At 38.1% G+C, this 17,022-nt stretch overlaps 1 protein-coding gene across 3 annotated transcripts in view; it reads left to right on the forward strand.

Moving 5' to 3' along the window:
• ARSK (arylsulfatase family member K) overlaps positions 1-17,022 on the forward strand; it is a 28,798-nt gene that overhangs the window by 848 nt on the left and 10,928 nt on the right. For 2 of the 3 annotated variants that reach the window (XR_001873545.1, XM_017807243.1), the window contains exons 2-5: positions 4,111-4,240; positions 6,467-6,626; positions 12,891-13,173; positions 16,552-16,723. Coding sequence is in view for 2 of the 3 variants with exons in the window: in XM_017807243.1 (XP_017662732.1) it covers positions 4,111-4,240; positions 6,467-6,626; positions 12,891-13,173; positions 16,552-16,723 (745 nt within the window). In the remaining variant the exon portion in view is untranslated. Of the gene's footprint in view, positions 1-1,041; positions 1,598-4,110; positions 4,241-6,466; positions 6,627-12,890; positions 13,174-16,551; positions 16,724-17,022 lie in introns of those variants that run through there. The other variant, XM_017807244.1, reaches the window with a different exon arrangement.

The following is a 17,022-nucleotide window of genomic DNA, read 5'->3' on the forward strand; positions in this document are numbered from 1 at the left end:
TATATTCACAGATGAAATAACTGACTGTTGGTTTACTCAGGCCCTTATAAGGTATAACAACACAATAAACTTGTCAGATGTGTATCTGCAGCTAAAAGAATAGAGGAATAGGTAGGTATCTAGTGGCTTCATTACAGTGATTTATTGATGCATTTGGTTTAACACCCAGACAGGTAGAAAAGACTTTTTTATTTTTTCCACTAACTAATACTGAGTATGTTTCCTTGGACACACCTAAAGACAGCACATTTTTCACACTTTTCTTACCATGCTTCTAATTGCCCACCCAGCACACTGGAAGTGCTTTGATGTAGGTTTTACTCTGAGGAGCCTTGGTTTCTCTGCCTCATATGAGCTCTTCTTACTATGGAATCAAACATAAGCTCTGTGGTATTACTTCCAAGGGCTTTCATATCTCTTCGCTTCTCATTCACTGTTGAGAAGTCTTGATTCCTGGCCTTCTCAGAATTCAATCCTTGACTGCACAGAACACTTGACTTCTTGCCTGCTGCCTGAGCTTCTTGGGATGAATTCTTCCTAAATATTTGGTAAATATCTTAAAAGACATATACTGTGATTTCAAAGATAAAGAAATAGCTTCTTGTTTACTAATGCAATAGCTTTGTATAGACTTTCTTTGACTGTATTCTTTGTTTATTTTATTTTGAGTATATAATCTCTCTTAAAATTGCAAAGTAATGCATGCTTTTTCTCCAAATGTTCGGCTTTTACTAAAACTCTTATTTACCAGTAGTTGAATTTACAATATTTATGGTCCTTGGGGTTGGTCAATGTCCATTTTTGTCTCCAGATACTAGCAGAAGCTGCATACAAGTCTTAGTTATACTTCTCTATGTCACCTGTAAACAGGAATATTTTCATGACTATATTACAGGGATTAATGAGGTAAGCCTTACAAAAAAGAAATGTAAAATCCCAGATGTTTTGAAATTCTTACATAAACGATCAAGAACAAAGTGCTGTTTTTGAAAAGTGTCATGTCTACATGGTGCATACAAAGATTATGTTAAAGGTTGTGTTGTGTAAGTTTTTTTTCTGAGATGGGTTTGAAGGCAGAAATAGATTAACCATTTTCATTACATCACTAGTAGAGAACAGGTACTGTTGAAACTAACAGTTTTTCTGGAAAAAAGAGGTTAAGTCTTGCAAGCTGTTGAAATGTCTGGGCTTTCATTAGAAAGTGTGCGTGCTTTTGTTGTGGGTCATGCTGCCTATGAAAGATGCACACCTATGTTGTCAAGTGTGACAAAAGTTTTCTTTTCAGTGATGCTAGACTGTGTTTGGCCTCCTGAACAGTGACCTTTTACTTGAACAGCCAGCTTTCTGCTGCTGTGTCACATCAGGCATTGTGCTTTTTGCACGTTTCCTGGAGGAATGTGCTAGCAATTCGGCTCCTGAATTGCTGCTTGAAGTAAACTGGATGATGTGAGGCTTTGCTTGCAATGCTGCTCAAGTTCCTGGATTAAATGTGCTTGTTTGTGTTAAAACAATTTTATTTCCTTAGGTATGTCAAAACCTGCAAATTTTATATAATTCTTAGAGGACAAGTTTCCAGAAATAGCTGTTGAGCTTAAAGGTAAACATCACGGGTTCAGATAAGAACAATTTACTGGAAACAGCAGTGAGATAAGGAACAGCAACAGTATTAGTAAGAGACAGTACAAGAGAGGTGAGCGATTCACATGTGAATGCTCACCCCTGGACCATGCAGAGCCTGACAGTACTGGACCCCAACAATACTGCTACCATGCTACCCTCACCCAGAAGGGACGCCTTTTCAGAAAATGACATGAGGTAATATATAATAACCTCCATGTCCTAGCCATGCCCTTTCCGGCAAAAATTAGCCCTGTCCTGGCTGGAACCAGGACAACTTTCTGAAGAGCACTTTCAGCCCAAAATTTCTTTCAAGTTCCTGTTGCAGATTACAGCTCTACTTCCAGTTTGTCCTACTGAGTGCTTGTTCTAGTTGCCTTTTGTAGTAGTGTATAAAATTAGATGATGACTTGTTTGTCATGTTCTGATTTCAGAGGCTGGGGTGCCACAGTTAGCTCTACTGATGCCAAATGAAGTGACTCTCTCTACTATGCCATGTTATCCCAGAGTATTTCTGCCAGAAAATGTATGGAGGGAATTGCTTTCTTCTGCAGTTAAAACTATGCAGATTCGCTGTCACCTGCCTGTACACTGAAGAGCCAGTCAGGCTTGGACTGTGTTGGGACATCTTACTGAACCAGGATAGGAAAGGAAAGGAAATAAAGTGACTGGAAAGGAAAGGAATAAAAGTGACTGGAAAAAACAATGACCTGAAATAGAGCAGTCTGCATGCAACCTGGTTTCAAGTGATTATAACTTTTTACTGTAAAAGTACCTATTTGAAATGGTTTGTCTTTTTAAAATTACTGATTAAAAACTTTATCCAAACAAAAGGCAAAAATTAAATTATCAATATGCAAGTATCAAAAGGGAACCACTGTGCGTGGCATTTCAGTGGGAGAATAGCCTTTCTTCAGCTTTCTCAGTACTTTTTCAGTACGTAGGTTAAAATAAGTTTGGAGTTGTGCTGTGGATAGACCTTTAAAAATGATGAGGGATCAGGGGCGGTTTCATAGAAATATATACTAGTGCACAATCTGTGTTAGGATTCAGCTTGACTTCTTGTCATCTTTCACTGTACCTATTCCCATTGAATGTGTCATCGTAGGACCCTACTCCCTAAAACTGGAGCTTAGAAAATGTATAGTGATGGAAAGGAATTAATTTTACTATGAAGAAGCCCAGTTATCTTTTATGTTGCACTTTTCATAAGTAATCCATTTTATATTGATCTAATTAAAGCTTCTCAACAATATTTTTCATACCTGAGTAGAAATGGCAGCATTTAAGCAAGTTCAGGGTAACTAGTGGGTTGACCCTAGCCAGGTACCTGGATGCCAGGTACCCACTAAAGCCACTCTCTCACTCTCCCTTTGCAACTGGACAGAGGAGAGAGAGAGAAAAAAACCAGCTAAGGATTCATAAGTTGAGATAACAGGTGGAAGAGATCACATACTGATTACCTTCATGGGCAGAACAGGCTCAAAGCGGATGTATTACCTAAATTTATTACTAACAGGGTAAGAGCCAAAGATTGAGAAATAAAACAATCTTAAAAACATCTTCCCCCCACCCCTCCTTCCTTCCATGTTCTCCCTCCCCCCCAGCAGTGCAGGGGGATGGGGAATGGGCGTTATGGTCAATTGTTGTTTCTGCCACTGCTCAGAGACAGGAGTCCTTCCCTTGCTCCTGTAGGGTCCCTCCCACGGGAGACAATCTTTGATGGGTCTCTCCAGCATGAGTCCATCCCTCAGGCAGCAGTTCTTTCCAAACTGCTGTCCCGTGGGTCTCTCCTCCATGGGGTGCAGCCCTTCACCAATGAGCTGTACCGATGTGGGTCCCCCGCAGGGGCCACAAGTCCTACCTGGGAAAAACCTGCTCCAGTGTGGGCTTCCCTCTCCATGGGTTGCAGGTCTCCAGCAGGACCCTGCTCCATCCTGGGCCTCCCATGGAGCCACAGTCTCCTTCATGCATCCACCTGCTCCAGCATGGGCTCCTCCAGGGACTGTAGGTGGGTCTCTGCACCCCGATGGTACTCCATGGGCTGCAGGGGCACAGCTGCTCCACCATGGTCTGCACCACGGGCTGCAGGGCCTCAGCTCTGGTGCCTGGAGCACCTCCTGCCCCTCCTGCACTGAACTTGGTGTCTGCATTGTTGTTCACATGTTCTCACTCAGCTCTTCCCTGGCTGGAATTCTTCCTGTGCAACAACCTTCTGTTCTTAACTATGTTATCACAGAGGTGTTACTATCAGTCCTAATTGGCTTGGCCTTGGCCAGCGGAAGGAAGCCCATCCTGGAGCTGGCTGACATTGGCTCCATGGGACAGGGGAAGCTTCTAGCAGCTTCTAACAGAAGCCACCCCTGTATCCCCCCCCCCCAGTACCAAAATCGAGCCACAGAAACCCACTACAGTAACAAATCTATGAATTAATGCAACCAATAGTTTGTGGTAATGGTTGTTTATATGTTGTTTTTCTCTGTTTGATTGCAGGATGGACGCTTGACATTTTTTCCAGGAAATCAGACTGTGGATTTACCTTCCGTAAATTTTATGAAAAGATATGGCACTGTCTTTCTCAATGCCTATACCAATTCTCCAATTTGTTGTCCTTCGCGTGCAGGTAAAAGCAAGCAAAACATCAGATAAATGCTTGCACATGTCAATTTAAATATATGGTAATGATGGGAAATGTCAAAGCTTTTAATTGAGGGGAACTTGTTTTGTTTCTCCTTTTTTCTTCTAGTTTGTGTCTGAATTTTTACAGTATTCTCCTGTTTCATCTGTTTCTCTTTCCTGTTTCTTATGCTTCCTCCTTTCTTTTCATTTTTTGTACTGTTTTTTTCAGGTAAGTGTAAGCTTCCAAATCTTTTCGCAAACTCCACTGAAGCTTCAGATTTTTAAAAAATCGTAGAATCATAGACAGGTTGGAAAAGACCTCTGAGATCATCAAGTCCAACCGTTGATCCAACACCACTGTGGTTACTAGACCATGGCACTAAGTGCCACATCCAGTCTCATCTTAAAAACCTCCAGGGATGGAGAATTCACCACCTTCCTGGGCAGCGCATTCCAATGTCTGATTACTCTCTCTGTAAAAAATTTCTTCCTAATATCCAACCTAAACCTCCCCTGGCACAGCTTAAGACCATGCCTTCTTGTCTTACTGCTGGTTGCCTGGGAGAAGAGACTGATGCCCACTTCCTTTCAGGGAGTTGTAGAGAGTGATGAGGTCTCCTCTAAGCCTCCTCTTCTCCAGGCTAAACAAATCTTCAGGATTTGTAGCGAAATCATTGATTTGTCTGCTGCAATGCTGAAACTACACTCAGAACTACTCTCTCATTCCAATACAAAGTTAATAAATATCTTTCCTGTTCTTGGCAAAAAGTAATGATGATAGCTGAATAAAGTGATGGCTGTTATCACCGTCTTCCAATGACATTTATTCCAAACACACTTTTAGATACATGATGTATCTTTCAGTAGCTTTAATTGAATTCTTCAGGATTTTTCTTTACTTAATGCACTTGTTTTTCTTTGTTCAATTTTAGTTGCAGAATTTGCTGGGAAGATAGAAAGAAACTGTATTCCTCAATCTTAAAATGTGTCTAGTCCTTTCAGTTGCGAAGACCATCCCTCATCTGTAGCTGTGAGGGGGATCCTTTCTCTCAAAGCATACACTGGATGAGACAGCAGGCAAAGGCTGTCAAGTATAGTTTTACATTTTTAGTATTCACTTTATTGATAACCTTTTTCTCAAGGTCCCATTTTAAGTGGGCAAGGTTACATGAACAAACAGTCTTTTTTTTTCTTTTTCTTGATTTTTGTATCTTTCAGCCAATTTTTGTTGCTGAGAGTAATAGCTTTGTGTTATTTAATCTTATCAAGTTTTGTGAATATGGCAGCTATTGCTCCCAGTGATGAAGACTGTGTAGCATTTTGGGTGGCTGTGGCCACTGGTCAGTCATCACATGGGGGGCTCTGAACCAGCAGGACAGCTTTTGTTTAGCCAGTGGCTTACAAAAAGCTGCAAGGAAGTGAGGGTACATCTCATATGGAGGTGTTGGGGATGATGCCAGAAGACATGGTGGGAAAGAGGACTTTGGGGTGGGGAAAGAGGAGTATTGCCATGTGGGGTTGATGCACTATGCTTACAGGATATTTTTATTGCTTGTGGAATGACTTAGTTTCATTTTAGGATTCCCTTTAACTCTAAATTAGTGAGTGAAAGAGTGAACAATTCTCAATATGCAGCAAAGAAATAGGTATTGACTAAAACAATCTTCTGCTATAGTTCCTTTGCAACTCTTCCCTTGGTTTCATTTCTTCTTGGTATCTTAAATATTCTCACTTTGTTTCTGCAGGTGGTAGTGAAGTACATTACCTAAAAAGGATAAAATTGAGGGCATATGGTATTTATGAAAACATTATATTCTCATTCCCTTCACAAATATACCTAAACTCATATCAAAATCTAACTGTAGTAAGGGGAAATAATACTCTGAAAAACATGTAAGTAGAGGACTGTTGGATGGGGATCTGTACTACCATGCCATTTTCTTTCAGAAATCAATAAGAATATTTTCTGGTCTAAGAAAACCTTGACTTAGTGATTGCTTAGCACCTGGAAGGATGGGACCTTCTTTTGTAATTCTGGGGATTATTCGAGTAAATTTTGTTACTTATATTGATTATGACAAGATTTGAAAGAGTAATACTTTGTATTTCTTGCTCTATTGGATCACAATGTGGACTTCTAACCTCTGTAATAATAAGAAGATGAATCCCTCCTCAAGTATACAGGTAGGGGGTACCAATTACTCATCAAAATTTTATTTTTTTCCCCCAGCTATGTGGAGTGGTCTTTTCACCCATTTAACAGAATCTTGGAATAACTTCAAAGGTCTAGATCCAGATTACATAACATGGATGGATCTCATGGAGAAGCATGGCTACCACACACAGAAGTTTGGGAAATTGGACTATACTTCTGGACATCATTCAGTTAGGTAATCAGATAGATTTTTCTGCTATGAAATGGACAGTAGTGAACAAACCATGTAATGATCTGTTACATGATTTCTATCTCTGATTAAAATAGTAGTAGCTTTAATTTAAAAGAAATTGTGCTAGATACCTAACAGAGATCTGTCCTGCGACTTTATGCAGAAGCAAGCATATCCCATGCACCTGTATGTGGAAGGTGATATCAAAACTGGTTTTGTCTAACATGAATGGTTATTTTTTATCACTGGTATTGCTCCCTAAGTGAAATTCATAAACTGTTTTTGCCTTGCTTTGAGACTTCCTGGCTTCTGCATTATACTAGCGGTGTAAGAAAAGCAGAACAAAAAAACATAATTATAATAATTTAATATTAAATCTATCATCACAAAACATGAGAGGTTTTGTGGGGTTTTTTTGAAGGCCATAAATGTTCACAGATTTGTGCTGTTGTGGTGGGTTGACCCTAGATGTACACCAAGTGCCCACCAAAGGTGCTCCATCACTACCCTTCCCCATCTGGGCAGGGAAGAGAAAATATAATGGAAGACTTAATGCTGAAAATAAGTATATAGAGAGATCACTCAGGCACACAGGCAAAACAGACTTAACTCAGAAAAATTAATTTCATGTTTTGCCAATTAGAATTCAGAACAAGGCAATGAGAAGTAAAACCAAATCTTAAAACACCTTCCCCCACCCTTCCCTTCTACCCAGGATCACTTCGCCCCCAAATTCTGTACCTAATCCCCTCAGCAGCATAGGGGGACAGGGAGCGCAGACTGTGCTCATATGTTTTCTCTACCTCTCCTTCCTCCTCAGGGAGAGGAGTCCTCACATTCTTCTGCTCCAATGTGAGGTCCCTCCTGCAGGAGACAGTCCTCCACACACTTCTCCAATTCCTTCCCATGGGCTGAAGTTCTTCACGAACTGCCTCACTGTGGGTCCCTTCCACAGGATGCTCTCCCATCTCCTCTGGCTGCTGATGCTGTGCAGTTTTCCCCTCCTTCTTAAATATGTTATCCTGCAGGCACTACCACTGTTGCTGATCAGATCGGCCTTGGCCAGTGGTGGGTCCATTTTGGAGCTGACTGGCATTGGCTCTAACTGAAATGGGGGAGGTTTCTAGCAGCTTCTCAGAGTAGTCACTCTTGTAGGCCCCCTGTTACCAAAACCTTACCATGCAAAACCAACAGAGCTGTACTTCCTGTGCTTTAAAGCTTACTGTGACTAGGAATTACAAAAATTAATGAAACATAGTTAAAATTTAGAGAATAAGTGCATTATGTTAAAAAAAGAATAATCATAATATGTCTGGATAGTTGGGACAAAAAATGGTGTCTTACTTCTATGTAGTTTTTATGAAGATGCTCTGTCTCACTGATTAGTAATGATGTCTGTTGTTGAAATAATATAAAGAGTAGCTTTTTCTTTTATATTAAACAGGTTAGAGTTCCCTCAGTAAAATGAGCTGTTAGAAGTTGAAAGGTGACATTAGTAGTTATTAGTATGTTAAGCAACATTAAGATGGTTGCTTATGGGTATGTATACACTGCTTTTGATGACAAAATACTTGATAGATAGTATCCACTTCAGAATCTGGCCAAAGTAATACTTTCCTCTCAAGTTTAAGACTGTCAAAAAAGAAAAAGCAAGCTTTTTTCCTGTTTTTCTGTATACCAGTTCTATGCTGCATGTAAGGGATTATTCAAATGACTTACAGCAAAAACTTCATGTTTACTTATTTTACCAGAGAGTGTACATATTTGTATGTTTCTTATGCTTCTTGCTTGTTACTGTCTGCAGCTCTTCTTAATAACTTAGCATATGATTGTTATCTGATGGGTGTTCAACCTGTGTTCTTTTTTTCATTATTCTGCATGTTTCTTGATTTTATTTATTCTTTCTCGTGAGAAACAAGTACTTGTACAAGGTACAAAGTACTAGAAAGTTATCCATTGCAGTATTGTTCTTATTCTTTGTGCCTCCTTGTATGAATGTTGTGAAATTCTTCTCTCTGGCAGGAAACAACATTAAGATGGTTGCTTATGGGTATTTGTATATTTGTAGCATAGAGATTATTTGTTGTGACTATCTCAGGCATTCATACTTTTCAAAATAGTCTTAAGAGCATACTGTAAAGTGCCAGTAAGAGATGATTCTTTGAGATGGCAAAGGGACAGATTTTGTTCTGTGTAATGAAGCAAGACAAATGATTCTGTGGGTGAATCATGCTTCAGCATTTCTAGAATTGATTTTTAGTAAAGTAATATTGCCCAACAAATGAAAATTACCTGCTGTAATATACAGACGCTTGTACTTCTCTTCTGAATCACTTTTGTGCAGAGAAAATTCTGTGTTGCCTAAATACTAGTAGTATACATTCACCCTGCCCTTCACTGAGATAGAAGAAATGTAGCATAACATTGAAATACGTTTAATCTATAAAGTCACTCCAGGTTTAAAGAAGAGCAGCTCTAAATAATTCTAGAATTTCATGGCTGTTCATGTGATAAGTGGAACATGAGGTGGCACTGAAATAAAGTTGTATGTAAGTACCTGGATTCCAGAAGTATTGCTTTCATTGTCAACCATTGTAGGTGAACTCCAGACTGAGGTGTGCAAAGCTGAACAAGCAGATACTCTTTAGTTCTCAAATAAATTCTATTGTGTAAGAAATAATGCAAAGAAAACTGTAATGTAAGACTATATAGAAGAGGAATGTAATTTTTATGTTGCTTAATTTTTTAAGTTGGTAAAGTGTGCCAGCTCACAATCTCATAGCCACAAACATACAATTACTAGTTCATGTTCAAATAGTCTGAACAGGATTTCTGGCATGTCATAGGGTAACTGATGTCACCTGATGAGATCTCTCCTATTTTTGTGCTGATCGGCAATGATGAAATGGCGTTTTGCCTAGGTATTTTACACTTTGTAGGAGTGAAAACTTGGTGGCTTTAGTCTACAGGAACATTAGTCAAATACCCTTTTTGTTTACTTATTACAGCTATCCTATTTTACTCTGCTCATTCAAATAACAGAAAGAGAAATGGCATACGGAGTGCATGATGAACTGGTTGCCATTCTGCTATCAGAATGCTGCTGACTCATCATCTGTACAGTGATCTTAACATTGAAATCCCCTTCTTCAGCACTGATCTGTTTTGCTGATGTCATTCATGTTCCCTCACTATTGATGCTTTAAGCTTGCTCTCATTATGTCTGGTACTCTCACATTTGCATGGTTCTCATTGTATTATTCTAAATTCTAATTTTGTCATGAGTCGTCACAGATGAGAAACAAATTAAGCCAGTTCAGTGCTTTTCAAAATGGCAGCATCAGTATCAGTGGAGTTACATTGGTGTGCTTTTATTTTCCTCATTCTGGCATGTAGGGATGTATCTACTTCAGTGATGATAGGGTTTGAGTCTCACAAACAAAAATTATGATATAACCATATAATGACATCATGTTTGCATAAGTCTTGGTCCCATGAGGCTAAATTTAGGCACTTCAGATATAATAGGAAAATACCGTGAAGTCTATGGTATTGCAGTTTTTAATTATCTTTTTTTCTATGTCTTGACCCTACCTTTTCGCCTACTTTTTATACATTTTTATACAAACTTTTTATACATTTGTTTTGACTTTCTGTTCAGTGAAAGTTTGAGATCTGTACTTAATGTTATTTGAATGAGTGCAGGTAGTGGTTGAGAATAAATGAAAATAAACGCATAGTTAGTCAGCCTTTTTATGCCTACACAAGACAAATTTGAAAATGGCAGTTTACAACATTTTAATCTAAAAAATGAAAACTACAAATACAATTCCTCAGTCAGAGAAAAATGCACATCTTGTTCCCAGCATGGCGTCTGTGTAGACATTTGAAAACCCTAAGTAGCCAGTAATCTCTCAACAGTGTAGAGGACTTATAACAAAGATTCCTGTTTGTTGTGGAGATAATTAAAATGTCCTGCTGTTTTAATTTCCTGTTAAAAGGGAGACTAGCAAAGGGACATAGAACAGTTCAGCTAGTGCAAGATTCATCAGGCAGTATTATCTCTTTAGAAATTTTTCTTAAGCATGTATGCTGCTTCTTTGGACAATAAAACCACTTCTGCTCCCTAATCCCATGTTTACCTACGTAAAAAAAAAACTTGTTAACTTTTCTGCTTCAACAGTTAGGTTAGGTGACATAAATCAATTCTACTTTGTTCTAACCTATTGCGAATAGTTCATTGCTAACACAGATCATCTCTCTAACTATGGAAGTTTACGTATCTTAAAAATACAAATGTATAATGAAAAGGAGCCACTTGAATGTGACTTCCTCATAAGATAATTTTTCATAGTTGTGAATTAATGAGATTTGGAGAGGAGGTTTTCTAGGAAATATATACTAACACAGTGAAAGAACTGAATCTTCAGCCTCTGGACTGTAGTATACATCAAGCCTCTGCTTCCTGTCAAAAAGACTCCATGTATGCTTTTGAGTATTGATGGCTATTTCATTTAAAATAAGTGTAATTACTGACTTTTATGTCATTTGGGTCAATAATGATGGTAGTTCATTATGCTGTGTCTTCAATATTGCATTGCTATATCCTTTATATATGGCTTTTTTTGGTTGTATGTTTGTTACAATCACTGGAGTACTATCTGTTAGCAAAGGAGATGTGATCTCTTTTCATTCCCATTGAAAAAGTGGAAAATTGACATTAACTTCCAAAGGTCTTAAATAATTATCTGTCAAGTCCTTGCTCTTTCATTTTAAACTGTAGATTTGGATCTAGTATTGCACTCTTTTTCAGTACTCCACCTGGCTTTTTGAAGAGCCTTATTTTGGCATGTCCTGTTCTGCCTGAGGATTGGTTTTCCTCTTGGATGTGTCAAAATGACTCCTTTGTTGCTCCAGAATGTGGAAAGGGTCTGACGTGGGATTTTATTGGAGTTTTTCTGTGGGAGTGGTTTTGGTTTGGATTGGGTTTTTGAGTTTGGTTTTTTGGTTTTGGGTTTGGGTTGGGTTTTTGGGGGGGATTTTTTTGTTTTTCAGTCTTGAGAGGATTTTGTTATTTTAATTTGATCCTAATCTCAGTCTGACTGGATAATCTGACAGGTTTATGGTCTACATAATATTTTTTTATGTTTAAATCAGTATTATGACATTAGATGCAATTTTACACGCACACTCCTTTACCATAATTTCATTTCAATGTTTGTGCAACATGCTTTCTCTGTGGACCATCTAGCAACCTTTATTTATTCTAAGTAATTTGTTTAAGCCTGTTTAGCTTGGAAGTGTGAGCCTAAACAAGAAGTTAAAATAAAAAAGAATTTTTACAGATAATTCTGAATAGCTTTTCTGGAGGTTAAAAGTGCACTGGTAAAATTCCTGTGGGGATAAAACTGGTTAGGTGCTCTCTAAACAATAATAGTGCTTTGTTTGGATTTAAGTGTATGATCAAATTTTCAGCAGTTTCATACTTCCTTTTAGAATTTCTTTGGTTTTACCAAAATTGCCATGAGCAAGGTAAAGATTAGTCAAGGTCTTAGATGGGCTGTTTCCTCCCTCAGTTGTAGCATCATTCATTCTAGCAAAGAAACAGGGACATCTGCAACTCAGATTTCCCAGTGTTTTGGAGAGGTAATAATTGTCGTGGCATTAGAAAATCTGTTCCAAAAGTATTTTATCATTAAAATATTACCTTTTTTTCCCCCCCTTCTTGCTTTCTCTACACGCTTCTCCTCAATAGCATTTATCAACTACATCTAAAGTAAATGAACAAGATAAATCACTCTTACAGATTTTTGTCTTAAGTGTGTTTAAAAATGTTGTTTCTAAAGGCAGCCTCACCAGGCAAGTTATTTCTCATTGAATTCTTTTCAATAAAAAAAGTCTAAGGCCCTCCTTACCAAATAAATAGCATGTGAATCCATGCCAGAATGCAGAGCAGTGTCAATAAGATGGAGATGCTATTTCTAAATATTATTTTTTAGATGTGAGAAGAGCCCTTCTGACATGAAGTGATAATAAATAAGAAAGAAGATTCAGAAGAAGGAAAAAAAGGCTGAAAGTTGGAGTATAAAATAGAGGCACAATAGCTATAGCTCAATTGAATAACAATTTTCCTTTAGGTAGGAATTACAGATAGATTGCAGCTAAAAGTATAGGAAAGGTTTTCAGGAATTCATAATGCTTTTTGCTTGGAGGAAAAGTGAAGAAAACATTTTCTGCTGAGTATGTATCTTGTGTATGTATTTTCAGTAACCGTGTGGAAGCTTGGACTAGGGATGTTCACTTCCTGCTCCGGCAAGAAGGGAGGCCCATGGTAAATCTTACAGGTGATAGGAAGCGGGTTAGAGTGATGGAAGCAGATTGGCGGAATACTGATAAAGCAGTAAACTGGATAAAGGAAGAAGCTGTTAACCTTACTCAACCATTTGTTCTTTACTTGGGACTAAATTTACCACACCCATACCCGTCACCCTATGCAGGAGAAAATTTTGGATCCTCTACATTTTTAACATCTCCCTATTGGCTTGAAAAGGTATGTGAAGATGAAATTTCAATATGAATCTACTAATAACTGTACTTTTTACATACAGTATTTTATTCCTGATTTTTCAAGCCGTACTGAGTTCTCATATTTCAGTATACAGTAAAAAAGATGTGTTAGATTTCTGATTTAAGGCTAGGCAAATAGAAGGGAGAAATTCCTCTCTGTTGTAGGAAAGGGTTTGTAGCAGTAGTCACTGAATCAATAAAGAAGTTTGGAGTTGAATGGCCAGAAATGTAAAAAGAACAACATTATAGCTGTCTATTATTTTCAGTTAGTGGTCTGAAGTTCATTGTTACGAATATTCTGTATTCTTCTTGTTATAAATGATGTTATAGGTAACCATTTTGTCTGAGTTTTACGGTGAAAGATTAACTTTTCCTGCAGTATGAACCTAGACCATGAAGCAAAATAAGACATAACAGAAGTCTTTGGTTTTTGTTAACTTTTCCTGTGCTACTGTAGGTTTACAATAATTTTAGAGCACCAAAAAGTCCCGTTATGTCTGTATGTGTAAAGCTAACAAATACCACTCCATTTCAAAGAAGAAATACTTTTTCCTCTATTTCATATGGTCTCCAGTTGCCATTATCTGCCATAAAATATGAATGTGTTACAACAGATTGCATTGCAGAAAGGCATGAAATATTCTCTGTAGCTGAAGCACTAGAATTAGGTTAGAAAAGACTTTATACCTCAGAAAAACTCTCCATATGCATTGTGTATAATTTTTGGCCTTCTCTAGTGGAGAACTGCTAAATATTTAGGTGCACCAAAAATACAAATACTTACAAAAAAAGATATACAAATGAAGGTTGTATTTCTTTGAATTTCTTTGTAATAGTGAGGATTGTGGGTTCTTTTGGGAATGGTGAAAAGTTTGTGGGGAGAGGAAGAACATGGAGAAAAAAACCTTCATTTACAAAAACAAGATCTAGCTTAGTTATTAAGGAAAACTTGCTAGGTGCTAATTGCTAGGTTAGATGTGTCTTGGGAAGGGGGGGCTACCATTTTCAAGTCACAGACAGAGTTATAACATCTCTGACAAATTTTTGTGTCATCCATAATCCAGTTAGAGTACTTAAACTCCATAGTTTGCTGAGGTCCTTTGCACAACTACATATACATACTGTGTTGTGTGAACTACATATTATCATTTATTGAACACTGGCTGGTTCTTCTGGGATGTAGCTGTATTTTGGTCATGAAGAAGCAGTCTTTGAAAATCACAGAGATAATCTCATGAAGAAGTTTGATTGCATAGATGAAGAACTGAATTAAATGTCCTGTTTACTGGGGCTCTAATACAGAACTGAGTATCAACATGCTATGTTTGTGAAACCTTGTGTTGTTAAGCAGATGGTATTTTGCACAAACTGTCACTTTTTCAGGGCATCTGGTTTCTTTCCTAGCTATGAATTACTGTATACAGACAAAAGGATTATGACTTTGTGCATCCAGGTTGTAGTTCTGTAGAAAAGAATCATGGATAGAGAGGGACACCTTTTGCTCCCATTATATCTAAGAAGCTAATAAATACAATTTGAGAAGTCTAAAATGTAACTTTATGTAGCCAAGTACCTTAAGCAGTAGGAAGATGACTGCAGCAGTTGTCTGCTATTATTTTATCTTCCATGATTTCTTCTAGCAGCCTTCTCTAGAGCCTAAGGAAACTTAGATTTTGGTATGTTTGTTTGAGTTTTACAAAGCCAGGTTTTATGCCTGTGGGCACTTTAACTCTTGCGGTCTTACCAACTTGTTTAGCTGTCAGTCTGTTCCTCCAAGTAACAAGTGATAGGATGAGAGGAATGGCCTCGAATTGCACCAGGGACCATTTAGGTTGGATATTAGGAAAAATTTCTTCACCGAAATACTTGGCAAGCACTAGAACAGGCTGCCCAAGGTAGTGGTGGATTCACCTTTCTTGAAGGGATTTAAAAGACATCTGGATGTGACACCTGGGGACACGGTTTAGGTGGTGGGCTTGGCAGTAGTGTGTTAATGGTTGGGCTTGATGATCTTAGAGGTCTTGTCCAACCTTAATGATTCTACGATTCTATGGCTTAATATGTCTGCTAGATATTAAGAGATAATATTGACATTGTAGAAGGTGGAATGTTGTGGGTATTGGAACACAAGGACATGAACATATGGTCAAAGATATACCATAGGCTCAAGAGACAGGCACTGTGCTACAAGCTCCCCAGGCAGCTCTTCATTATCCATACTTGGCCATGTGTTCCAATACAACATGGGATTGATACTCCAAGTAAACAGGAATGTAATGTTTCCAGGGACAACTTTGATCTGATTGCTTTTGTGCTATACAGAGCCTCTTGGACAGTAAGTATCTCAGTTATTTTATCAGGAACCAGTGTTGCCCATGTTTGGGGCCAGCCAAGTTGTGGAGCTGTGACTGCAGCCCCGGGAATGTGCTCCACAGACTCTGGAGTGGCTGTGCCATAGTCTAGTCCTCAGATCTATTTGTTAGAGATTTTCAGAGGTAAACAAAAGCAATAGGTGTGGGTTTAGTTTTTAATAAATTTAAGTTTTCCATACTAAGATTACATCTTCTCTGCTTTTGTGGTAATTTGTGCTTTAAGTCTACTATATAGAAATTATTAACTGTTAAATGCAGCTGTTAATGTTACATAAGGGAATGCTTATAGGTATGACAGCCTAGGCTAAATGTATATGTCAAACTTGGAGGCTCTAAATCTAGTACTGCAGCACACAATATCTGTGGGTATGCCTGTGTGAATATACATATCCATCACTACTTGCAATGTATTGGCTTCTTAGTTTCACACTGATCTTGCATTTCTTTATAAGTAAATGGATTGACATCTGTAGAAACAAGTTGAAAAGTATTAGAAAATTGGATTAATATAGTCAGTTCTTTTCTTCAAGATGTCAAGACTTGTCATCACTGTCCTGGAGACTTTCCCAGACTGCATGAATTTCCGTGTTGTCCCACATAACACCCAATCTTTTTGTTACATGAGGTTTACAGTTGTCATACAGTTAATGAAGACACTATGCCAATACTTCTGTACTTACTCGGGAGTACAGTTCTAGAAGACTGTTCTGTGCTCTCTCTCTTAAAATAATACAACAGCTGGTAAAGCACACGTTTCTGGCTCCTAGCCTTAGTTTCTAGATGATTTTTTAAAATTACTTGCTACCTGTGGAAGCCGCAGTGAAGTACAGACAAGGTAGCAGCACCACATAACAGATAAGCAGGTGGTGTTTCCTGGACCGTAAACTGAGGACTGTGCATTTATGTGAAAAAGTTTTTAACTAAATCTGTGTTAAAAAAATGTATTTTATTCAGTTGCTAAAGTGATGGTTATTTCCTCTTATTTTTAGGTAAACTATGAAGCTATTAAAATACCCAAGTGGTCTTCTCTCTCTGAGATGCATCCAGTAGACTATTACTCATCGTACACCAAGAATTGCACAGGAGAGTTTACAGAGGAAGAAGTGAGAAATATTAGAGCATTTTATTATGCTATGTGTGCAGAGACAGATGCCATGCTGGGTAGGTAATATTTCATTATACAGTGAGTTTTCTAGTTTTGCTTTTTTAAGGAAAATGCTGATAGGGCTGATCCTTGGGGAAAAAGTAGAAAACAAACCACCTCAATTCAGACCTGGGAGTAAGTCATGTGGATGTTGCTTAATCAGTCTATATGACAAATAATGGGATAGCTTATAAAGTTCTTGCAAGATGAATTCAGTGCACTCTGAAGAGTAATCACAACCACAAGTCAGAGGCTCTGTTGAAAACCAGCAGCAAAACATTGCATGACCCATGTACAAGAGGAACTAAGTGCTCTT

The sequence above is a fragment of the Lepidothrix coronata genome, unplaced genomic scaffold (genome assembly GCF_001604755.1).
Source record: "Lepidothrix coronata isolate B3197 unplaced genomic scaffold, Lepidothrix_coronata-1.0 Scaffold18, whole genome shotgun sequence".
NCBI lineage: Eukaryota > Metazoa > Chordata > Aves > Passeriformes > Pipridae > Lepidothrix > Lepidothrix coronata.